General features: G+C 33.9%; 1 protein-coding gene across 1 annotated transcript; it reads left to right on the forward strand.

The window, feature by feature from the left end:
- The first annotated feature begins 960 nt into the window (after positions 1–960).
- Positions 961–14935, forward strand: LOC145247535 (uncharacterized). Its single transcript, XM_080109365.1, has 2 exons — positions 961–1096; positions 11878–14935. Exons 1-2 carry the CDS (start codon positions 1077–1079, stop codon positions 13790–13792), a joined length of 1935 nt encoding a protein of 644 aa, XP_079965491.1. The 5' UTR covers positions 961–1076; the 3' UTR covers positions 13793–14935.
- Positions 14936–27005: the final 12070 nt, after the last annotated feature.

A 27005-nucleotide genomic window follows, 5' to 3' on the forward strand; every position in this document is an offset into this window, starting at 1 on the left:
CATTTCTCTACGTAATAACTCTGTCAATTTTTAGTCTACAGACTCGAAATTCGATATACAGGGTACTGAGATTTGGAAAAATCTATGTGATCGGTTTTCGGACAGAAATTTGGCTAAGAGGTCAAAGTTCAACAATTTGACCTTTGATAACTCTACCAAACTCCTCCGACAATTTTGGGTCAAAACATTTGAAATTTCAGATATAGGTTCCTTGGACATGGATCTAACTTAATAATTTGATTTGAGCCCCAAATAATAAATGTTAAGGGACCATAATAGGGGTCAAAGTTTTAAAAGTTTCTCTGCGGTCTCTACCAAATTACTCAGACATTTCTGGTCTAAATATTTGAAATTTTACATAAAGAGTATTCAGAGATAGGACAAACTTTTTCATCGGTTTGGGTCGAAAATTTTTAGATACCAATATATAAATGCATGTATTTATGTATGTATGTATGTATGTATGTATGTATGTATGTTTGCATGTCTGCCTAAAACTTTCGACAGAGGCGACGGATTTTATCAAGATCAGTATCGTTTTAAAGTTCGACCTTTCAGACGATAAATATCGAAAAATTGGCTAAAAACATTAATATCGTCACCTTCAACTGGGAACTGTTCTACAGGGGGGGGGGGCGCTTTTTTCGCCGAAAATTTTTAAAGTGCTCTCCTTTCGATTGTCTAGCCTTAATTTGAAAAAAATGTCACTTCTGGTTTGGCGGCGGTCGTAACAGTAGGTTTTTCCCCGTCCTTTTCCTCCTTCGCGGTACGGGTTCGAGCCTGCCTTCCTACTACCATTATTATTATTTTTATTTTATTTATCTATTTTTTTTTTTTTTTTTGCTCAAACACCTGGGCAACGCTGGGCTGAAATGCTAGTTGTATAAATAAATAAATAAATAAATAAACAGGAGAATCCGAACATACATATGACAGCTTTTAAATAGGAGTCATTAGCCAATCAGATCAATTGTTTATTTATAGCGGGCGAAATGCATTTTAAGTCGGTGCCATTATCATATTCCTAAAAACAGTTGAACTGGATATTCAAGAAAAAGACGACGGGGCGAAAAATAATGGCTGGAGATTTAGAAAGGTGAATGGTAATTTTTCTAAAACAAAAGATTAATTTTATTTCTTTTATTTCTATTCAGCCTTTTAATCTGTTATGAATTATTTAATAAGAATTCGTACGGTTAAAACTTTAAATTTCTGTCTCTAGAATAGCTTCGTAAATATGATTCTAAAACCCTTTCAACCCTACACGGCTGATATTTTGATCTTCTAAATGATACTTGATCAAATAATTTTGTTAATCGCCTATTGTCTTTTTTGACTGGTTATAGCGTAATTAGGTCAAGGTCCAAAGGATTAATGTTTGGCAGACTTTGTACAAAGGAATGTTTAAAGATTTAGCAAAACGTCTTTATTTCTTAAGATGTAAACGACTAATGTTAGTTTAGAGCAGGGGTTTCCGAAGTTTTCGAACAGGGGGCCATATTACTGACTTAAAGCTACGCGAGCCAAAATTCCTTAGTTTTACTTTATAGTGAAACTGTTATTCTATTATTCTACACATTCGAAAACGTTGTCAAAAAAAAAAAAAAAAAAAAAACCGAATATATAACAAGTGTTATCAAAGGCAAGATGAGTTACCCCTCTACTTATCTGCAAAAGTTTTTTTTATTTTTTATTTTTTTTTTTTACTCCCTTTAAAACACGGCATCTTTCGAAAATCATAGTGTTTATCGATATTTTGAAAAAGTAAAAATGGCAGCGTGATCGCTGTTGAATACGGTAAGTTTGGGGAAATGGGTTCGAACTAAATAGTTATACAAAATATTGTTAGAAACCCATCGAATATATCTGCCCATGTCACGGTAACATATTCAGTGGGTTTCTAGAAGTATTTTAATTTTTTAGTTTGAACTTTTCCCAGACTTACCGTATTCAACAACGAGCACGCCGCCATTTCTTTTCAAAATATCGATAAACATTGTATGATTTTTCGAAAGATTCCACGTTTTAAAGGGAGTAAAAAAAAAACAAAAAAAAAACACCTTTTGCAAATAAGTAGAGGGTTCTAGTGCACTTACTGATCCGCGCTATTTTTTAAATTATATTTCCAAGTTTAATTAATTGTAAGGTTAAAGGTACAAAACACCCCCTCTCCATGTTAAGAATGGCTTTTTTTAAATGTTATTTCAGCACGGGTCAATAAGTGCACACTGCACAAGTACCAAGTACCATTTATTTATGTATTTGATTTTTTTACTTTTTCGAGTTTGTGTATAGTAAAACAAACCCAACTGTTTTTCCAAAGCTTTTTTTTTTTTTTTTTTTTTTTTTTTTTTTTTGTAATTATTTTCTGAACAACAAAAAAACTACCGCACTATTTTCACATTTTCATTTTTACTCTCCATGAATCTTATCTTTTCCATAAGAGCTCTGGCGGGCCGTAATTTGGAGACCCCTCGTTGAGAGCGAAAGTTTACTTAATCAGTAAATGCTACCCTAAGCTACAGACGAACACCGACCATTCGAATTTGTTTTAGGTGTATTCGAGGTCGCTGACAACGAATCTGATAATCAAACCCGTCGCAAATTTACCGTTTGCATGGTATTAACCCCTTGACCCTGGGACTCTTGCACCATTTCACCGCCTTCGTTAATGCTACGCACGGTTGTTTTCTTACATGATGCACGCGCATAGTAAAGTAACTTGTCACATCGTGGAGGAATGTTTGGCGGACATTTAAAATAAGTTTCTTAAACTGTTACGTAGTTTTTAATTTTTTTTTTTTTTTTTAATTTATCTAAAGTTAAGTTTTTCACGAGTGGTTTACAAAAACTTTTTTTTTTTTTTTTTTTTTTTTTTCGGGGGAGGATTTATTATAGAACATGTATAGTTTTTAACGGGTGCTCCTGTGGTTTAATTAACCGTCTTTCTGTAAGTAACGCGCCGGTATTAACCAAGCAGAAGAACCGTTTAATAATTCGCAAGGGGCGGCTCATCAAGAACTTGTACACGTTGGACTTGAAGACTATCATCTCATAGGAAGCAAGGAAATGAAAAGTTCCACAGGCGTGCAGTTCCAAGAAAAACTTTTTTCGTGGAATCTTCGTTTAGGTTTTGGCCTATATAAAGATTAGGGGAAATTATTGATCGTGGTTTCGGCTAGACGAGTGTTTATCGTTTGGCGAGGGGAGCATAGATTGGAGCTCAGACGAGCACTTGTCATGAAAATAACGATAAACAGTGACAGGCTCGCAACGTATATTCTGTGGAGAAAGAGATTTGAGTGAAGAGAAAGCATCTCCCATTAGGCTATGAAGTCTATTTTGAACTGTTAAGATAAACTGCTTCTAGCAGCTCCTGCCCAGATGTAGTAACAATACTCCATCCTTGGACGTACTTGGCTCTTACAGATGTAGAGCATTGCATCGGCAGTGAAATATCTTTTGGAGCGGTAGAATGATCCCACCATTTTTCCAGCGACCTTGGCAACTCTTACTTTCCACACTCCGGCTAAAATATCATTTGCTTCCAATATTCATTGAATTTATACACCAAATTTTCTTTATTCCAATGAAAGGTTAACCTTCCTTAAATGTTCTGGTAATTGATATTTTCTGGGAGATTTTGTACAGTTTAATCAAGACATTAAAAAATGAAAATATCGAAAAAGGTTATATTTTACGTATCCGTTTTGAACTGAAGATCTCAAAAAAAAAAAATTCACTGAATTTGATCGATTATTTTTTATTTTTTTTTTTTTTTACTCCTGCAGAGAGTGATCCGTGCTGAAATAACATTTTAAAAGCCATTCTTAACATGGAGGGGAGGGTGTTTTGTACCTATTCCGTATTTTAACCTTACAATTGAATAAAGAAAATCAACTTAAATACGATTTAAAAAATAAAAAAAAAATAAAAAATAGCGGATCACTCTCTGCATTAGCACTTTTTTCATTTTTTACAGCGGAAACTTGGGATTTAAACACTTTGAATTTTAAAAAACGCCACGGGAGATAACTCCAATTAAAGCGCCGACACTCCCTCCCCATCTTTATTACTAGCTTTTCTTCATAAAAATCTAACCTTTTGCTCGGTATCATAAATTGTTTTTTTCTTTTTTTTTGCTGTAAAACAAAAACTACTTGATGAAATTAAGTGAATTTTTTTTCTGAGAACTTCACTCCATAACGGATACGTACAATTTAAACTTTTTCGATATTTACATTTTTTAATATCTTGATTAAACTGTACAAGTACCGGAGATTTAGCAGAGAAGCCAACAAACGTAAAAAGGTCAATTTTGCCACGATCAAAAGTTACTTTTGTATATACCTGGCTCCTTTATTTTAGTTTTAAATGCTTTGTCTCACATTCTCAAATATTCGGTTGTTTTACGAACAATATGGGGGCAGGTTTGTTTCCCATAAAGACTAGGCCGCCATCTTTTTTGAAAAACCGCTCGTAAAAACCGAATATTTGAGATTAAAAAAATATATTTAAAACTACTTTAAAACACAAAAGCCAGGTACTAAAGTAATTTTTATTGGCTACAACATTTCAGTGCTAATGCAGAGTGATCCGCGCGATTTTTTTTTTTTTTTAAATCGTATTTCTACGTTAAAGTTACTTTTTTATTCAATTGTATGGTTAAAGTACAGAATAGGTACGAAACACCCTCCCATGTTAAGAATGGCTTTTTAAATAACGTTATTTCAGCACGGATCACTCTTTGCATGAGTACCAACATTTTTTTATATACCCCCTCCTTAGTTGGCTTCTGATAAATCTCCTTTTTCTGTTACTTAGTGTGTGTACATCTTATTTTTAATTGTATTTTCAAGTGTAATTCAATTACGATATTTTTTAATTATTAAACACCCCCACTCCATGTTAAGAATAGCTTTCTAAACGTTATTAGTTCAATACGGTAACAGATGCACAAGCACTTTTTTTTTTTCCAATGTATTCTTGATTTATGGGTTTCCTTTACGATAGACGGCCGTACTAAAGTGGTTCCAAAACTAGTATATAACACGCCATTAAAGGTCATATAGATTTATTCTAGCTGCATAATTTTATTTTTTACTCTCTAATGTTTTAGATTCAAAGCAAGTGTCTCGTGAAAATACCAAAAAGCTTTCGTAAAACTGAATAAATTTCGTGATTATCGTCACCTGTCTATTCCAAAAATGAAAATCGATCTGAAGACTTAAAAGTGTCCTTAAACTTTTAAACAGCTAGTTTTGTACTATTAAGCTACTATATTAAACTTCGAAGTCAAAAACTTTAGCATTTGTGCATAATTGCGCTATTTTTGTCTTTTGGACACTCCATAGGGCGGGGGTAATTCTAATACTCATTATCCGAAAAGGTAAGCTTCGCGTTACTTTTATTTAAAAAAAAAAAAAAAAAAAAAAAAAAAAAAATGGTAACTGCCAGAACACCCCCGCCCCATCTAAATGTAAACAGAATTTTGGTGAAATGTTAAACAGTACTTAATTACATAAACGGTTAAACTGCAGAAGCATCTGTGAAACTATAAGTTCCATAATTGAATATCCCCGCCCCCCCCCCAAAAAAAAAGACTGAAAAACATGTTTTTGTAAACCGCTCGTGAAGACTTGCTGACCTCATTGTTTCTATTAAATGAGGTGACAACTATTTTATGAAAACATTCTTGTAACTTAAAATGTCCATGTATTCATGCGCCTTGTGAAACGTCACGTGACTACGCGCGTGCGCACATGTTGGTAAAAGCCCGTGTATCATAAACGAAGGTGGTAAAACAGTGCAAAATAGCCAGAGTCCAGGCGTTAATACCATGCAAACGGTAGATTTGCGACACGTTTAAATTTTATGTTACACCGGCCAAGTGAGATGATAAAACTTCAAATAATTTCTTAAAAAAATAATAAAAGAAAAAAAAAATTGTCATCTAGAGATATAGCTCAATGGTAGAGCATTCGACTACAGACTGAATTGTCCCTTGTTGAAGCCTGGGATTACCTCACCATTTTATTTTAATCATTTCTCCTTAATGAGTTCAATAATAGGTACGACTTAAAAATCGCTGCAAATCATTTCTTCGTTTGCATATTTTAAAACTAAACATGAATCAGTGACTTTTCCAGAGCATTCATCGTCAAGTCCAAATATCAGCTGACGTGATATTGTAAACAAACACAGAATTTGAACGACATTGTTTTATTTTATTTATTGTGGATTAGTCCATCAGGCAAATTATTCCTTGTCATGCATAATCAATAGATGATTGGCAGTGTAATACATACGCGATTTGCCCTAATTAAAATGTTTAAGCGTATTGTACGACCGAGCAACGCCAGGCGGCTAGCTAGTAATCTATACTAATGGATCTTCGTTTATGAAGGTCCGAAGGTCACTCGAGGATAAGAGTTAATATTGTCAGTTGATGTATACCTTTTGAGAAACGTGTTTTAAAATGTTTGTATTTAATTATCGCTGCACTGTTTCCGTGGTTCAACTTTTCTATTTTTGTTTCTATGAAAATCTCTCCAGACAAGGCATAAAGCCACTCGATGTAAGAAGCTAAAAATATTACTTCAAGGTCAAAATAAGTGTTAGATGGATAGATTCTGACCCAGAAAACAGCAATTCTTCTATCTTTGTCAGAAATATCACTCCTGGAATGTGAGGACTAAATACAAAAGAAGCGGGAATTATGAGGCTGTTGAAAGTAAATATCTAAGGTCTTCTTGCTACTCTCTTTGCATTGGTGGTAATCGGAACATATCCTTAAATACACTGAATACAGAATAGTTAACCCGCTAGAAATCTCCGGTTAAGCAAAAACTGGGTGCTTCTGCAGTTACCGACCCGCGATTTCCACTAAGTTGGCTCGGGCTCGCTCGACAGCTGACGAAAATAACCAAAAGAGGTCGGCCGAGCCTTCCTCAATTTTTAACGAACGCGCTGTCTGTTTTTAGCCAATACAAATCTATGAATTTAACTCTTGTATAAATTGGAAGAAATAAAGTCAATTTAAATCGCACAGATTAAAGTTGGGATTAGGGTTCGGTTGGCTACATGTTTATTTTATTTTTTTTCTCCTGTTTATCATAATTTTCTCGTAGCAGTTTAACGTTTCGCAAGTGAACGCTTCCGGTTATTCCCGTCAGCGGCCGAACACACCCGAGAAACGTCGTGGAAACCGCGACTCGGTAAATGTAGAAGCACCAAAAATTGTTCTTGTACGGTATTTGAACTAAGCTAAATAGACATTTGCTGAAGCAGGTTTCCAGAAACCATAAAGCGTTCGAATTCTGAAGCCGTGAAAAATGTTTTAGCAGACAATTTAAGAAGTTGAACATGAAACGATCAAAAGTGCAAATTAATTGAAGCATGTTAGGACAGGCTATCCGGTCGCCTTAAAGAATTGACTTCTTTCAAGAAAAATTAGAATTTTTTTTTCTATCCACGATAAGTGTTTCAATTGAAATTAATACGTTTAGAAAACCAATACAACGCAGATTAAAATTTAAAAAAAAAAAAAAATGACGCATGCATGGTCCCCCGTGAGTGCACAGTGAACGAGGCATAAGAAATGACTGTCCATCATTTGGCCCCCTCCCCTTCTATTTGGCCCCCTCCCCCAATAGTTCCCAAGGTCTTAAGGTATTTAAATTTTAGTTCAGCATCGTGCAAAACTACTAAATAGACACACAGAAAATTTTGAACAAATATGGTAAAATACTCCCCAAAATGGAGTTATTAGCCCTTAATGAGCCCCTGCGGCACACCCAAAGAGTTATCGCGAAGTTTAGACAAACAAAATTATATAGAAATAAGTTACTTTTCAGAAAGTTTTATAACAATCCAAGGCCTCAATTTTTTTTTTTTTTTTTTTTTTTTTTTTTTTTTTTTTCATAGACACAAGCGTCAATAATTTTAGCCATTGTTAACCCGAAAGGCACTCCTAGACAACCGGAGTTTTCCCGGAAAATCCGTTGTTACTTTTTTTACTCGTATCATGTTTAATGTTTGTTAAAAATTCCAAGGTGAAGTTATTGAGAAAAGTACGAACAGAGAAGGGTGAATTTGCAGGTACCCCCTCCTTTTTTCGGGGACCAAAAACAATTATAAACCTCTTTAATCATTAAATGAGCCCTGTTTGTGAAATAAACGAAACAAAAAAGAAACCAACTAGTGTTATGTAATGTTCATGAACACTCTTGATTGCTTTACTTGCAAAAAAGCAAAAAATATTCCAAGGCATAGTTATTAAGAAAAGTGCGTACAGACGAACGGACAAGGGTGAATTTACAGGTTTCCCCCTCCTTTTGTCGGGACTTTTTTCGGCGAATATGACTCCTTCATTTGAATTAGAATAAGATTTTAGTGCTTGTTAAGATACAGTCCACAGATCGACTTTTTTTTTTTTTTAATTTCATTTTAAACAAAAACAATATTACGTACTTGTCATGCCGAAAATAGTAATATATCCAAAACTTACGAAAATTCATAGAACTGCTATTGTATTTTTAGTAAAGGTCTATCGCTATAGGGAAATGTTGCAACTGAGTCTAAAAACAATCATTTCGAAGTTATCTCCCCCGCGTTTAGACTCTTACGATCTATTTTATAACGTCTAAGAAAAATGCGATTTTATCCAATTTTCTGTAAAAATTTTTTTAACTAAAAACAACTTTCTATGATTTTTCGTAAGTTTTGGATATTACTATTTGAGAATTAAGTACGTAATATTGGTTTTTTGCTTAAAGCGACACGATTATAAAAATCGATCTGTCGACTATCTTTAAAAGCACACTTTTTTTTTCTTTCCCCCCTCATGGCCTGGTGTCACTAAAAAAAAATGATTTTCTTCAACAGTGATATTTTTAAATGTTCAACACCAGGAGGAACGCGTGTTTGCTCGTGAGATTAGTGAACTTTTTTATAAGTGTTAAATCTTTTTCTTTCGTTAGTATTGTTGCATATTATGAACCGGATGTCGTTACTGTTGCATATTATCAACCCAATGTCTCGTAAATATCCGACATAGCTGGGCCAACAATAATGGCAGGTACAGGTGCGTCTGTTATCGCACTGAAATAACGTTATTTAGAAACGTAGGTAACATTTTGTATCTATTCTTTATTTTCACCGAACAAAAATATCGTAAAAATTTGAATTTACTTTAAAATACTATTTAAAAAAAAAAAAAAAAAAAAAAAAAAACTGTACTGGTTTTAACAGCGCTCGACATATTCCGGCGGCGAAGTTGTGACGGTCGAGCCCGAGTGGACATTTACGAGAAATCCGGTTCCTAATATGCACAATTACTGACTTCCGGTTCGTACAATGCACACGAACTGACTTCCGGTTCGTACAATGCACTAGCAGCCAAATCTGTTATTGCAATATCACTTTAATTTTAATCTGCATTATAAGCTCCAACCTCACTATTCCCACGAATTAATTATTGGCTTTTATTAATTCATTATTTACATTAAAAAAGTAGCATTGTTAAACATGAACGTTGTGAGCGACGTTTTGTTACATAATTTACTATTAAAAATGTCTAAACTCCTTTTAAAACTTCTGAATTGATTTAAATTTTCACAACTTGTATATTTATTTTAATTACCATATTTACAATGTAAATAGTTTTGGCTTTCTAGAGCTCAACATAAGTTTTTTATTTTTTTATTTTTATTTTTCAGTTGAAGTTCTAAAATCAAGGGACCCCCCACTTGATTTCTTAGATATTTAGATATTCGAATTGTCCAGTAAAGTTCTCCTTGCGCGTAGCGTAAACGAAGGCGGTGAAATGGCGCAAAATAATCTCGAGATCCAGGGGTTTAAACGGCAAATTTGCGACGGGTTTAAATATCACATTCGGTGGCAGCGACCCTGAAAACCCCTAAAAAAAAAAAAAAAAAAAAAAAAGTCTGTTCTGTTGTAGTTAATGGTAACGTACATAATACCGAATTTTTTAAACTTATTTTAATTAAAGTATCGTTTGGTCACTAAATTATGAACCATGTTCAATTGTTATAAAATTATGATTAATTTCGTTAAGGAGTAATATTTTTATCCTCGTTTATAAAATTGTTTGGTTAAATAGCTTCCAAAATTTTTAATACGGAAGAGTTGCTATAAATATAATTCGAAATTACTTTTTTTTTTTTTTTTTTTTTTTTTTTTTTTTTTTTTTTTTTTTTTTAACTATTGCTAAATAATGAAAATGAGTAACGTGTTTACGAAAATATCGAATCGAGATGCTATATTTAATCACATTTAAAATAGAATTTATAAAATTGTTTTACTCTAGTGTGTTATATGTGAAAGTGTATATATATAAGAGCGTAAAATAGACACCTGAACTATTAACAATTTTAATATAAAAAGTAATATCCTTTGTAGGGATTGAGTTATGAGTCTTTAGTGCTTGGAGGCAGATACCTTTATACTTTCAGATGTCTCATGGCTTACGAGTATTGTTACTGAAATTTTGGTGCTAATGCACTTACTGATTCGCGCGATTTTTTTAAATCGTATTTTCAAGTTTAATTAAAGTTTTATTTTTATTTTTTATTCAATTGTAAGATTAAAGTACAGAATAGGTACAAAACACCCTCCCTCCCCATGTTAAGAATGGCTTTTTAAATAACGTTATTTCAGCACGGATCAATAAGTGCACGAGTACCGAAATTTGTTTAGATAAGAATTGATAATGCGGATTGAGACGATTGTTCTTATTTTCAATGTTTCGGCTGATGTAATATCCAACCTTCTTCAGGGTGATCTTGTCGAACTATGTATGGAAATCTGGACTGAATTTTGAATGGAACCCCTTTTAGTTCACAGGGTTGACTATGATCGAAGTCGTAAGTAATTCGCACTTGTATTCGGAATATCGTCTGTACTGAATTCAAGAACATAATTTTACTTAGTAGTCCATCTATTACAACCATGGCGTAATGGATAAAGTACTTGGTGAAATTCAATTATAAGTTCCTCTTCTGGAGGTTAGTTTCAATCCTCATTGCGAGCGATACTAATTGAATTACTTGAAACTTTTACCTTGTTGAAAGTCGGACGTTACATTGGCCAAAATTTTGTGGAAATACAAGGTGTTCCAAAAGTCTTGGGCACATTTTGACATCGAATATCTCTAACTATTAAGGATATAAAAACGCACCTGGCATGCTCAGAAAGCTTGCAATCAAGTTTTTCATGGAATGTCCAAAGATATTCAATGTGAGCACCATTGGTCACACGACACACATAAAGCCGATGGTCCAGTTATTGACAAACGCGCCCTAGCATTGCGTTGTCAACCACCTCTTCTGAAGTTGAGGGGGGGTCTCGTTCTCTTAGATGGGAATAAGCATCCATCTGCCATGAATTTACCATGCCATCCCACTATCAACTTTTGTGGTGGTTGTTTTCTGAGGATTTTTTTAATTTTATTTATTGATTTATTTATTTATTTTATTATTTTTTTCGAAATGCACGTGATTCAGTTTTTGCAAATTCAAGAATGCGTTGAACGCCTTTTCTCGTTAAGTGAACGCCGTTACTGGATCTGAAAAAAAGAAAAATCAATAGCGTTACAAAAAAAAAACTGAATGCATTTAGTTTTAAAATGGCAACATTTTCATCTTGCTACCATTCATAGTTAAGCAGATATGAAAACTTGAAATGTGTCCAAGACTTTTGGAACACCTTGTACTCAATGAGAACGGTTGTCTAAATAATACAGACTGAGGATTTAACTATGCTTGTTTATATATATATATTAAATTTATTTTTCTTTATTTTTTTTTCTTTAATTTTTTTTTAATTGTTTTAAAAATTTTTATTTATTTTTTAAAGATTGTTCAAGCGGGTACAGACAACCACAAAACTTGAAAAGACGTCCGTCTACCAAACGTATGAAAGACAAATCCAATTACGGAACACCAAGAAAAAAGTTTATCAAGACGTTGCTTTGTGCGTCAACAACAAAGAGATATTATGTCATTCTGTGGTTCTTGCCGCAAGAAGTCCCGTTTTTAAGAGTCTCTTTGAGCACGAATTCCAGAACAAACGTTCTCATTTTATTAACCTAACAGCAACCTTAAAGACCTCCAACAACCTGACCAGTCTCGTTAACTATTTATACGGCGGGGCTATACGCTTAACGAGTAACAACGTCTACATAATACTCGACGTTGCCACGCAGTATTTCTTTTATTATTTGACGAAACAATGCGAAAATTTCCTTTTCAAGAATCTCTGCCAGGAAAATCTGAGTTCCGTTTGGTACGCTGCTGAATTATTTGATCTGAAAATGCTCGCCAATATTTGCCGCTTTTTCGCGCGTGAAACACTCAGTTCTAACGCTTCGCATTTCGACGGCATCCTAACCGGAACGCCGAAGTGGTTTGTCAGCAATTTCGTAAGATGGAGTCAGAAGTGTCAGTTGGATGATTATTGCGTAGTTAATGCAGTAGAACAATGGTTGCAAGATGATTTTGCTGCCAGATGTGATAGCGTTTCAGATTTGCTAGAGACTTTCGAGCGGGATTCTCTGCTCGCGATTCTCTCTTCTCGACTGGAAAAGTCGAGTAATCCAGACGCGACATCGGCTAAGGGTCACATCAATCTGGTTCTAAGTCGCCTTCTTGGATCTAGTCTTCCAAAGGAAAATTTAAAAATCACTTTCCCGCCTACAGAAAACCATGTTACAGTTTATCTACAAGAGCGGAATTCTAAGAAAATTGTCTTTTTTTGTGTTAAAACCAATTCTTGGCGGACGATGAAGAATCCAAATTTGTCAGGAAACCTGCTTGGTGTTTTACGCGACGATTCCTTTATCTTTGTGGACTATACTTCTTCGAATGTAAGATGTAGTGTTTATGATTTAGCAAAAGAAAAACATAAGTTATTGCCGTCGCCATTCATAAAATTGGAGATTGACGGTTACGACATGATGACTTACGTGCAAGGAACTTCGTATTTTATTAGTGGTGGAGTCTTATTTTTGGCTCAAGCTGTAAAATCAAATCAAAGAAATAAGGAATCGGCCCCTAAAATTGTCTTGTATAAATTTTCATCCGCATCCGGCATCTGGAGTTATGTACGAAGCTTTCCGTTAGAAAATGATTACATATTTAAATGTCTTCATACCCTCACGTTTGCTGATGAGAAAGTCGTGATCACTGTGACGGTCGTCAACAAGCAAATTCGAGATGATTATAACGGTTTTGAGGAGAGCTCTATTTTTTATACACTTGACCGAAACGCGGAGCTTTCGGCAAAGCCAATCTTTGCTAATTTCGGATTGGCAATCACGAAGCGCAATGTAATATTGATCGGGGATTTTCTACAGTTTGTTACGGAAATGGAGGCCGATTACATCCACTGTCAACCGCACTGTGTGTCTGTCCATCTACAAGATGGCTCTGTCGCTCAAACGACTCTCCCGCCTCCCTGGAAGATAATCGCGTCTTTCCCGCAGCTGAAACACAGTGGTAAGCTGAACGATCTCTTCCCTCGGCATAACATTCGTTTCATGGAGCACAACATCTGTTGCTTGTCACATATTGCTCCCAGTATGTTGAATGTGATAATCTACGACTTCTACGGGGATCGGTGGAAAATTGCGCCTCCTATCCCCCTTCCCGGTATCGATAGGGTGACCTTGCATCACTGCTATTCATATAAACCTATAAGTGACGTTATAAGGAAACAAGAGAAATCTATTCCGCGGAAGAAGCGCTGTTTCTCCGACAGCGTACTAATATAGCGATTGCCATTGAATTATCTATATAATAAACTTGGAGCATTTTTATAAAAAAAATGCTGTTTAAATTTATATGGGCGCCAACTACATTCATTGTATTGTAGACTTAGCACTTTCATAAGCAGACTTTGTGCTAGAAAATCCACTAGCACAGAAAGGGATTCGGCGATGTAACTATGAGGAAAAAAAAAAAAGCTTTCGTTTTTTAAATATAAAACGAGGATCATCAACTGTTTACCATGTAGCTGTTTCAAAGATTAAAAAAAAAAAGACATGTTAAATTCATTGTTCTCTACTGGAAAATACAACTTTCCCCAATAAGAAACCTAGACAGAAACCAGTTATTTTACTTGTATAAGGGAATCGAAATCTTAATAATAGTTCCCTAAACAATGAGATATTTATTTTTCGAAGCCAAACACTTTATACCATTTTTAATTATATATTTTTACAAACAGTTGAACATTTTAATTTGTGCACCTTTTTTTAGAAAGTAATACGTCAAAGCTTCAGTTCTTCCACCTGTCTTGATGCGGTTTTTTAGAGAAAATCCTAAAATGGACCACGTTTATTAAAAAATTTTAATTTCAGAATTGTCCACCTAGATATCATTGTTTTCCATGCATAAGACTTTGCCTTTTTTTTTTTTTTTTTTTTTTTCTAAATTTTTCTTTCAAGAGAAATATTATGGTTTAGTCATAAACAACATTAAGTTATGATTATAAAATTCGTACAAACCTATAAGTGAGGTCCGACATTTTGCAAAAGTTATCGGACCTTCTTTAGGTAATGTGCCTATCTACTTGAATCCCTACGAGGGCAGAATTAAACTCAAAATCGAGTTTGGCGCTTAAGAGCGGAATTCGAAAATCGAAATGGTGAATTTCAAGTAAAACCAATGGTATCTACTTAATTGTTGTGTAGTAGTAATGAACATATCCAAAAATTATGAAAAACAATAAGGTAAAAAATTATTAATGAAAATAATTTTCGAAAACAATTAGCGAAAATGAGTTTTGCTAAGGTTTTCAAAGAATTACCTCCCTTATGAGTCTAACTCTTCGGTTTTTTTATTATGTAAAACATTATTTTCGCTAATTGTCTTCGAAAAGAATTTTCATTAATTTATTTTCTATCTTATTGTTTTTTTTTTTTTTCGTAATTTTTGAATTTGTTCATTACTGCGACATGGCAATTAAGTAAATTTCATTGGTTTTACTTGAAATTCAGTATTTTGATTATATAATTTCGCTTTAATAACGATCTGTTCACCAAAAGGTGATATTTCTCTGACTACGCACTAATGTAGTGGTTATCATTTAATTATATATATAAAAAAAGTGATAGCTAACCGAAGTACATCACGCTAATAATGTCTCCCCAAACGCCGACATGGCTTTTTCTTTTTGAAACCAAGTATTTTATGTTGGTACCTATTTTGGCAATTATTCAGAATTGCACTTATGGCGGAAATTAAAGTAAACACAAAAGTCTGTATAATGTACGTGCCAGTAACGCAACGAAGATGTCATATTACACAAATCACGTAATTTGATCAAGTATTTTTTTAAAGAAAATTTAATTTTACGATTAAACGAGTCGCAGTGTTTTAGTCGGCCATGATGAAATCCGATGAAATAAGAGGAAGACAACTCAATTCGAAGTGTCTAGTTTAAAATCGGCCTTTATATTCATTACAATTTAGTAGTAAAATCGCTAAAAATCGTAAATTTTAATTTTCGTGGTTAAAAAAAATACTTGATAAATTTTACGTAATTTTTGGAATATGACATCTTTGTTCCGTAACGAGTACGTACATAAAGATTTTTCTGTATTTAAGTGTAATTCTGAATAAACACTTATTTTATATTTTCGAACACCTGAACATTCTAATTTATTGTTTCTTGTTAGAAAATAATACGTCACGGCTTCTGTTACTTCTTAATCCGTGTTGACGCGCTTTCTTACTAAGAGAGAATTTCCATTTTAAAAAAAAAAAAAAAAAAAATTAAAATCTCTCGTTGTTCAGATTTGTTGAATTTCCAAACTGCCCATCTAGATATCATTGTTTTTATGCCATAAGTCCTTTTTTAAAAAGCTTTTTCAATTTATTTCCAAAAGAGAATGTTATATTTAATAGCCACATACAGTCTTGAACCTTGTCAAATCGAGGAAGCTTTCCAAATTGTATTTAAATTAATCTGAGCTAATGGAAAGTAACTGAGCCAGCATATTTTTTATACAAAGTTTTTATATTTTTATTTTTTTAATTTTATATTGAAACCGTTATCTTTTTTTTTTTTTTTTTTTTTTTTTTTTCCAAGAAAACAAAATCCCAGAAATAAAACTGTTATTCCGTCTCTCTTTTTTTTCTTTTTTTTTTTTCTTTATCAAAATTTTTATTGCGCAATGAGCTAGTTAAGTCATATTCCTTGGAGTTATTCAGTGGGAAAATATTTTAAACCCAAGAATCTCAAATATGACTATAAGCATTGAAACTGGAACTTTCTATCATTGGATTTTGTCAGAATTAACAAAATTTAAGGATTATGCTTGGATTTCTCCGTCTCGATCTGAGTCTACATCAGAACTGGTTAGTCTTTTTAACGTAAAATAATGACTGTTTAATTGAAGCTTCTTTTTTGTTTGTTTAATTCGAAGAAACACACCCAAACAGTCATCGATTTACAAAAACAAATAAAATCAGATACCTATATTATTGGTAATGGAAACGTTTGATTTAATAAAAAATAAAATTACAAAATAAAAAAAAATTGAAAAGAGTTTGTAATAAAATAAAAACCATGTTTTCAAAATAATTACATTAGTTCATTTTCATGACTGCCTTTTTTTATATATAATAAAAACTGCATATTGATTAGTTTTCGAAATGTACAGTTAAATTTGTTATGCGAATATGCTATTGAGTCAAAGTATTGCAGAGCAATAATCTCAAGAACGCTAATGTCATCAAACTAAACAGTTTTTATTATTTTTTTTAAGACGAGTAATCGCTCTTGGCCGTTTCTTGATAAAATGGTGGTCAGACTCTTTCCGATAAGAAAGTAAAAATTTCAAACTGTCAATGAAACTTAAAATATTACTTTTCGAAACGATGTCTACATAACAAGAATATCACTTATGTTAATCAGCAAAAACGGTGTGATTTTTTTTTTCTTTCGAGGAGGGAATTTCGCATTTTTCTAGCCTAAAATGTTCATCTAACATTTCAGTGTTTTAATCGACATGATGGGTTACCATTTCAAATTTTTAATAAGACAGACCTCTTTCCCTCTCACTTTTTTTTTTTTTCGAAATTTTTTTTGTTTCTGTTTAGCATTCAATCGCACTACATTTTAGGGTTTTACTTCTATTACTTTCGTTTAAGGTTTCTACAAGAATTTATGGAAATCAAATTTTAGTTGTGGATAACCCTAACCCTTAATCCTAATTGCTGAGCTCAAGCCAAACCTAACAATAAACCAACAGTGACAATTTCGCTTAGAGATTGAAGTTTAAGTAGATTCAAATAAGTAATGCTACGGACATTCGTAAATTTTAGAAATACGGGAAATTGTGCTGGTGTAGATTCGTGATCTTTTTAATCACCGCATTTCAGGTGAAAACATGATTTCGTACTTGCGTGTCATGTTAAAATTATAAATTCCCCAAATTACGAAAAATGATTCGTTATAAAAAAAAAAAAAAAAAAAAAAAAAAAAAAAAAAAAATTATCGATTTAGTTTAATGTTTTTAACGTGGAAGAGTTCTCAAATTTTCAGGGGAGGTAACCAGTGGGAAAAGAACCTTTCAGGTCTAATATTGTATTAGACGGCTATTATTCTGGAGAGATGTGTACAATTGTTAATAATACATTTTATAACTTTATAAGCAATATATTTGATTTTCATAAATCATTTCTCTTAGGGTTAGTGGAGAATTTTATTTTTCGTAACTACGGTCCTTATATTGGAGGTTAGTTTCAGCCGATGTACCCTCCAACCTTCTTCAGGTACATGTGTAACTCTGGAATCGGTACGGAATTTTGAGCGTAACCCTTTATTTCAGTCATGAAGGAGTAGATTGTTTTCGTTTCATCAGCAGGGAAGAAAACTACACTGTTCTATATTATACTACATTTGCAATCCTATGTATATATTACCTGGCAAGTTTAAAACGGATAAGCTTGAGGCAAGGTTTGGCCAGTACCGGCAACTTAATAAGCATCAGTATAAGTATGAACCTGCTACTTAACTAAACTATTGATTTAAAAAAAAAATTAACAATTTTAATTTTTAGGAATTAAGATTCTCTATTACACCCAAATAATAGAACAATTGTTTTATCTGAAAGCCTCCGTTCAGTCTCTGGAGGTAAATGGCTACCTCCTCACCCTGTAAGAGTAGCTGTGCATGTAATTATGAGGCAATGGTTGCGCAATATCCAACCACACCTTTCTTGAATTGCCACTGCTTGAGTTCAGTGGCAAGCAGAAGTGCTAGACGACTGGAAACAATGCCGAGATAAGCGGAGAGCACATACAAAACCTGGAATTCCCAAATGGTCAGCCATTTTAGTACTGACCAGGCTTAACGGTTTATATAATTATACTGTTACCGATAAACTTTAAAAATGTTCTTTCCTCCATTCTGTGGCTCGGACAATTAGATGTGCGCATAACGTTGAATGTTTTTGCTAATCTTTTTCATGTGGACTCTTGTGGTGAGGGTCACAATATTGAAAGTAGGGAAAAAATGAACATTGGAGCTTAACAAAAATTTGAACAATATTTGTGGCAAAGAAAACGATATTAACAAGAAATTCATCGGAAGAAAATTTGTGCAATTTATTCAAGACTAATTCAAGATGAAAATATTGAGGAAAAAAAATGTACGTACTCGTTACGGAATACAGTTATCACTTAATTTAATAAAGTATTTTTTTTTAACAAAGGAGTTACCACTTATCAAGGCTCGAAGGCCACTCGAGGATAAGGGTTAATAAGCGTACAGCGGTCAATGGGACAATGTCGTAATAATTGTTAGTGGAAATCTGAACTGAATTGCTCAAGAACTTATTTACACTGGACTTGAAGACGACTATGACGTGCCCCTTCTGAGTTTTTATATATAAATTAACTAAAAAGGAATGTTTTCTCTCAGATCGCGTGGAGTTCGCTGTAGAGGGGTACGCGCCCGCCCGTATTTCATTGACTTCCTCACCAAAAAAAAAAAAAAAAAAGTATCCAAACGGGGATAACAATTATCCACTCTCTTCTCTGGTTTAAATACGGTCTATAGGCCTGTGTGTTGTATAAAATATATTTTAGATGGATAGGTTTTTCTTGGCCATCAGCTAATCATCGCTGCAATAGAATGTGGGTTAGAAAAGTCTCGGCATATTTTGGGCATGAAGAGATAATTAATTATATATATATATATATATATATATATATATATATTAGTAAAGATTTAGAAGGCTGTCACAATGCGAGGAATAAAATATAGTCGTTGTAAGTAAAAGTAGACGAGAACAAGTGGCGATTTACAAAGCAGTAAGTACATACACATGTTTATATATATATATATATATATATATATATATAATTTATTCAGTTGTATTAGGTAAAATGTCGTACTTGTTATGTCTGCGACAATATCCATTATTAATTTCGGAAAAAAAATTCCCTTTTCAAATGGTGAACGTGACAGATCGATTCAAAGCATGCTAGGAATGAGATCATCCGCATCCAAAACAAATGCAGCAAGCCAAAAAAAAAAGACAGAATGCACAAAACGGTTCCACCAGGTCCTAGAGACAAACGGATACCCCCAGCACTGTCATTAAACACTTCTGGAACACGAGAAAACGTAAGAAGCTTCCCCACTAATACTTGCTTCCTTAAAATGCCCCATCTCAGCGACAAGATCACAAGGGCTATCAGAAGAGAGGGTCTCAATATGCAACTAGCCCACTCCGGACTATCCCTTAGACAAAAGCTCTCTAAACACAGGCACAACGAAGACCCACCACCATGCACATTGGCAAATTGCCCAGTATACCCCGCAACCATCTGCCACTGCACACACGTAGTATACAGACTAGAACTCTCTGCCTGCGGAAAATTCTATGTGGGCAGCACCACGAAACCCCTACATATAAGAATTAAGGAACACACACAAGCATCATCATTCCGCAAACACCAACACCTGCAGAAACACTAATACATCTATTAAAGTCGATATTTTAATCACAGAACGCAATATTGGGAATCTTCGCATAACAGAATCATTACTAATATCCAATTACGGCCAGAACTCAACAACAGACTGGAGCTCGGATCTTCATTCATTATATAACTTTACATACGGCTCCCACCAAAGACTTACCATAACCCATTAGAACAGGTACACCACTGCACACCGCTTACAGTACAGGTAGGACATTACTACAAGCCCCCCTCCCATATAAATTATATAAGAAAAAAAATAAAAATAAAAGAAATTTAATAAATAAAAAACAGCAGTATATATTAAACAATAAATAAATAAAAAAAAATAGCTAACTGATGTACATAAACCAATTAAATAAATGTCCCATCTATTACCACTTATAATTTTATAGAAATAAATAAATTAACAACTCCCAAGGAATGTAATCCCAATGTCCTCCTTCCCAAATATCTTCCTACTCCTGGCAACACTAACCTAAACACCCAGTTACCGACTGGGAGCATACCACCCCACCTCCCCTCCCCTCTCACATCCCACCCCTACTTTTATTCTTCAATAGCTAACCGGACACAGCCTACCCGCGACTTACGTGACCTAGATAAACTAAGGCATCCCACACATCAGCAGAAAGAAAAAAAAAAAAAATAATAATAAAGACAACAAAATAGAAAACATACAAAATTTAAAAAAGCTCACGCTAAAGCAACAAGTTATAAACTAAAAAAAAAACAAATAAAAATATAAACATGTTAATTACCTAATCAAACCATACATAAACCCCTCCTCACATTTGCTCCGAGGCCCCACACAGCTATCCAACTTCCGCTCCACCATCTAGCATGCTTTGAATCGATCTGTTACGTTCACCATTTGAAAAGGGAATTTTCTTCCGAAATTAATAATGGATATTGTCGCAGACATAACAAGACATTTTACCTAATACAATTGAATAAATATATGTACATATAAACATGTGTATGTACTTATTGATTTGTAAATCGCCACTTGTTCTCGTCTACTTTTACCAACAACGACTATATTTCATTCCTCGCATTGTGACAGCCTTCTAAATTTTTACTACATACCTATCCCGCACAATGCTTCAAGCAAACTACACATCAATCCTATATATATATATATATATATATATTATTTTAATGAACAGAATCGAAGAACGAACAGGTAATATATACAAATTTAAAAAAAGACCATAATATTTCAGTTCAATAATGCTTATTTCTTTTTTTTTTTCTTAAGCTCTCAACAACGAATCAAAACGGATTCACAACCAAAAAGGTTTATAGAGTTATTCCCCTGTTACCATTGATTTTGCTTTTTATGTCTCTTAATGGTTGATTCGCCATTTGTTTATAGTGTTTTTTTGTTTTTTTTTCTTTCATACGATGAACTTTTCTTTTTGTCGAGTACTAACAAAATCTGAATTTTCGTATTTTTAATATTCCTCTTAAAGAGATCCGAATTTTTCTTTTATTATTTACAAATAGAAAGAGTGAAAGATGAATCAACCTTGTTTTACGCTGAAGGACAACGACCATATACAATTCCTGTACTTTGTGATGTTCATTTTATCAGCGGAGTTCAGACGTCTTTCTTCTTCGGACTCCTGTCTACAACTAATTTGGCGTTTAAAATTCTTAACGGCTAGCCTTTTCCGAAAGAGACGCCGGATATGTTTCTTCTGAATTTTAAATATATCAGCGTTTTTCTTTCCTTTTTTTTTTTTTTTTTTTTTTTTTTTTTTTTTTTTTTTTTTTCTTCACTCTTAGATATCGCCGTTTTTGCTATGGTAACGGCTTACTTGTCTCACGTTTTTGAATTTTTAATCATTAAATTCTTTTTTTTTTTTTTTATTAATACGATATTGATATACTTCAACTATCGTCCCACGACCATATTATAGTCAGCTGGAAAGCAGGCAAAAGGAAGAGTTCCACAGGTGTGCAGTTCTTTTTAATCCCATCTTTATTTTTTTTACTTAATCATTTCTTCATTTAAAGGCACTTCCCCCTTGTCCGAAATAGGTAAGATGGCGGGATAAAATTTGATTTTCTCCTGTTAAAAAAAAAAATTAAATGATTATGGGATATAGTTTTCATAAAAATAATGAGTACGTAGAATATATTTTTCTTCAATAATTTCATTTTTAATGTCTTGATTAAACTGCACAAGTGCCGAAAATTTCAAACCTTCAACGAAATTGACATTTTTCCCCTCTACCGTTGATTTATAAAGAAATATTTCTGCACTAGTAACTGTATTGTTTGTTTAAATTTAATTTTTATGTAACTTATTTGTTTTCAAATTTATCGTTCGTTTGATTTTTAACTTGTTTAAATTGAATTCCTAATTTAGTTTTTGCAGTATTTGTTAGTTTACCACTAAAACTTTTTTTTATTTTTTACAATTTATATTGAATAAATTTCAGTTTCTGTATAAACCGAATTTTTTTTTATTCAATTTTTAAGTAAATAATGAACGAATTTTAGTCTTTAAAGTCCATAAAACAACGTTAACTTTTAACGCAGAAACAACGCACCAATTTTCTTTTGTATGCTTGCTTTTTTTTTTTTTATTGATATTGAGTATAAATTTTGTTCCTTAATTTTTTTTTCTTTTTCAAAGTAATTTTAAAGGTTTTTTTTTTATTTTTTATTTTATTTTATTTTATTTTTTTTAACTCGTCAACTCATGTACAGTTTGACTGTCCGACAGATATTGTTTGCGTGTACATTAGGCACGACGTCATTTTTTTTTTTTTTGTTTTTTTGTTTTTTGTTTTTGTTTTTTGTTTGCGTGTACATTAGGCACGACGTCATTTGTTTTGTTTTTTTTGTTTTTGTTTTTTGTTTGCGTGTACATTAGGCACGACGTCATTTGTTTTTTTTTTTTTTTTTTTTTTTTTTACGCTTCTATTTATTTTACGGCGACCACAATTCGATGAATTCCAGTAAAATTAACTACTTGCGAAAACCTTATACAACATTGTTTCTGATGCCGGGCGACTCCAAACTACCTTGCTAGGAAATCACAGCGATTCGGGTGTCGTTGACACTGGTTAAAAATTCCAGATGCCCCTTATTTCTGCTTACCAGATAAAAAATGAATCACTCTGTAAGGTACAAGGTGGAACAATAGAAGTGTCGCCCAAAAGAAAACAACGCTGCAGTTTATTGTAAAATTTTGGAAAAAAAATCAAGTAACTTGAGTATGTAGTCGAGCTGACATCTTTTCATTATAGCTGCCTTCAATCTCAATCACAGCCTCGACACAGGAACGGAACTGGAAGCATGCCTTTTCCACAAGCGCTGGCAGGAGCTCGGCGATCCGGCTGGCTTTGGTGTTATGGACAGTCATGTTGATGATGTTCTCGACGTATGACCAAATGAAGTAGTCGAGGGAGGAGGGGACAGTGAGAGAAGGGTGCGATGTCGTAGCACTTCTTCTGAAGCCAAGCCTGGGTCTCTTTGGACCTGTGGGCCGGCGTCGAATCTTGCTGCCACACCCAGGATCTGCTAGCGGCCAACTGACTGCATCAGGGGATCACCACACTCTTCAGCACATCCAGGTACACTTTGGTGTTGACTTTCAAGCCGACTTCGAAGATATGTGGCCCTCACTTGAAATCACATCAGAGACCATAACCGTGACCGAAAAAAAAAAAAATTTTCATCACCCTGAGCAAGCCCTTTTATTCGTATTAAACCAGCGATGCATTTTGGGTGTGCTGGCAATGGTCCTGTTGTCATTTTTGATCGGTAGAGAGCATGAGTTGTGCAGCGACGCATTTCCGATCCCGCTCGTTGAACATTGTATCACTTTCAGACTTTCTTATCACTCTTAGGACTTGTACACAACTGGACAACTAGTAGATGATCTGCACAAAAAAAAACGGTTTTTATCAAACGGAAATGGAATCATGTCGTCTTTTATCGGGCGATAATTTTATCGTTTAACTTTCTTCTTCAAACTTGTTATTTTCATAACGTTTTGGTCTATATAATCTCCGACCTTTTTCAGATGTGTTTTTCTGCCAGTTTCAAGCATAATCCTTATACTCTATCCAGGGGGTAGTATGCCCTCGTTCCATCAGCCATGACTGAGAAGTTATAAGTAATTCGAAATTGTATTTTGAATGTTGCCTGTTCTGAGGATTGAACTTTCAACTTCCAGAAGAATGTAGCTTTACAACTAAATTTTAACCAAACACTTTATCCACTGCACCACGGATCCTTGCAAACTAAACAAAAAGTTCTGATATAAATTCTGTGCACATCCCAGATTTTGACAGAAATATTCTAAAGTCCGACAAGGTACACTTACAGAAGGTCGGAGATTACATCGACCGAAATGTTGTGGAAATAACACTCAAGATGAGAACAGTAGCCCAAAGAATCTAAATAATATGAATAATGAAACTTCGTTTCCACAATTCAGGTATGTTTTTTGTCACCATTTATCAAGGCGAACGAAAAGTCAGTATAGGATAAGGGTTAACGAAATGGATGGATTTTTGGTTTAATAATGGAAAGTGTTCGACTGAGCTTCAGTCTATGACCCCCCCCCCTCTCGCCAAACTTTCACAAGAAACACTCGTGTAGCTGAAAACGCTACCAATAATTCCCCCACTCTTTATCTGTGCCTAAACCTAAACGTAGATTCCATGAACAAAGCTTCTTAGAACTGCACGCCTGTGGAATTGTCTTCCGTTTTCCTGCTTTCTGGCTGAGTACAATATGGTTGTCTTCAAGTCTAACGTAAATAAGTTCTTGATGAGCCGTTTCATATGAGTCAACAAATTTACCGAATTTTCATTACTAATGATTACTATATTTTCCAATTTCTACTGTACTCTTTAATCCTTATCCTTGAGTGGCCTCTTGGCCTTGATAATGTGGTGATGCCTGTGTAAAAAAAAAAAAAGACTGAGAGGATTGACAATGGTGAATCAAACGAACGATTTCCAACATGCACTTGATGACATTGAATTTGAAGACGACCATGTTGTAGTCTACATGTAATCGGTTCCATGTTAATGTGTTCCACAAAATGGGGAAATTTTTCGAAAGGAACTCTATTCATGGACATTCTTCCAGATACTAAGCAAATTGAGGAAGTTCCTTTCAGTTGTGGTAGTAAGATAAGAGCTTGTTGTGAATGCCTTACATGGAGGAACCCAAGATTAGAGTTCAGTTGAGTGTAACAGCGCGAACGCGCGTATAGCAGCTGTATGCAAATGACCGAGCCGTGTGCGAGGGGATGTCACTGCAAGGAAGGAAAAAGATCATTAAAAGAAGAATTGTGTCGTTACAGTTCAAACCTCTCGGACCCACACGCAGTCCGGCACCGCCGCAAAGGAGCAAACAAATAAAGAAGGAAAGAAACAAAAATTCAACTCTGCTCTTTATCCTGTTTTAACAAAAGTTATTTATCATCGCTACTTTGCAAACAGTGCCTGCTTCTTTCTTTCTTTTTTTTTTCTGTTCATTTCATCTGCCCTAAGAATAAGAAAACCCTGCCGTCTCGATACCGGAAGTCATTCGCCGCCACCACGGGGCCACACATCCATCTTCCCCGTTCGCACACTTTGCTTCTCTTCTCGATCATAAGGTGTATTTTTTTTTTTTTTTTTTTTTTTTTTGTAGCGATAGTTCCTGCACACTTTCCAATTTGCATACATGCTTTAACGGCTGCTGCTACTGCTGCTAATATTTTCGCAAGCCAGAAAACTAGAAAAATACAAATCAGGTCTGAACGCCAACATAGAAATCTTTAATATGTGTAATTATTATATTTATTTTTCTGAAAATCGCTCCAGACACGGCATGAAACAAACCATTTGATATCGAACATATACTATATCTCCCCCTTAAAAATTAAAGGTAATGCTTGGGAGGAGTGTATCATACCAATGAAAATATATCATACTACCCCAAAAGAAGGCAATAAATATTGGGAAAGTTATCTTTCCGTAAAAAAAGGTGATAATCCTGGTAGGATGTATCATGATGAGCCTACCTATAAAATAATATCCTCTCAAAATACCTAGGATAATTCTCCATAAAAGAGAAAGGTATAATGACAACAGAACAGATGCTACACTATGAATAGGAATGTGCTATATTATTTACTCAGGAGCTTAAAAAATAGTACTTCCGTTGGCTAGCTGGAGGAGCGTATAACGAGTGTGTGTGTATATATATATATATAATATATAATATATATATGATTGTTGAATTTTTATTAGCGATTAATTTCTTTCTTTTTATTTCGCTTTTATATGATAAGAAAGGAGTTATTTGCCCTTGGTTTACATTTTTCGCCCACATTTTAGGACTTATTTACTTTTTTATTAAAAAATTAATTACTGCGTGCATAAAAGTAAGTTATACATATATATATATATATGACAACTTCATTTAATCACATAAATTAATATACGAAAATATGCGTAAATTCTCAGTATTTACTTCAACAGTGCTCAATATATAGGTAGCGCTAGATACTAAGTTATAAAAATATATATATGGCAATTAAGCTACACGGAATATTCCGCGTTTTATTCTCGTGAAAATTCTCACAAGAATGAAACACGGAATATTCTCTGTATATATTTTTATAACGTGTGTGTGCGTTGTCTTTAATGAGTCTCTATTGATTTATGATTGTTAAAGGTTCTCATATGTGATTCGTCTAGTGTATTCTCGATTGTGTGTCGATGTGTGTATACAGATCATTAACAGTTCATACACTTTGTTGTCTGTTGAAACATCAACAAAAACACATACCTCTAATTTTCCTTCCATGCGTCCTTAAATTAAAGGTGCTTTTCTCCGAAAGTTAAAACCCTCAAGCGTGAATTATATTTTTATACAATCAGTTATTCTTTGCTAGGTTCGTTTTCAGAGTTGGCAAATTTTGTATAAGATTGCATTTTTCTAAGTCGCTCCCTTCTGACTTCCACG

Source organism: Euprymna scolopes, chromosome 25, assembly GCF_053919585.1.
Source record: "Euprymna scolopes isolate OS-2025 chromosome 25, ASM5391958v1, whole genome shotgun sequence".
Lineage (NCBI taxonomy): Eukaryota > Metazoa > Mollusca > Cephalopoda > Sepiida > Sepiolidae > Euprymna > Euprymna scolopes.

What these genes read in the sequence shown, in the direction of transcription:
- LOC145247535 (XM_080109365.1), top strand. Translation starts at nt 1,077, where the DNA reads ATGGCTGGAGATTTAGAAAG. An exon ending in ATGGCTGGAGATTTAGAAAG is followed by an intron (nt 1,097 to 11,877) that starts GTGAATGGTAAT and finishes TATTTTTTAAAG; the next exon opens with ATTGTTCAAGCGGGTACAGA.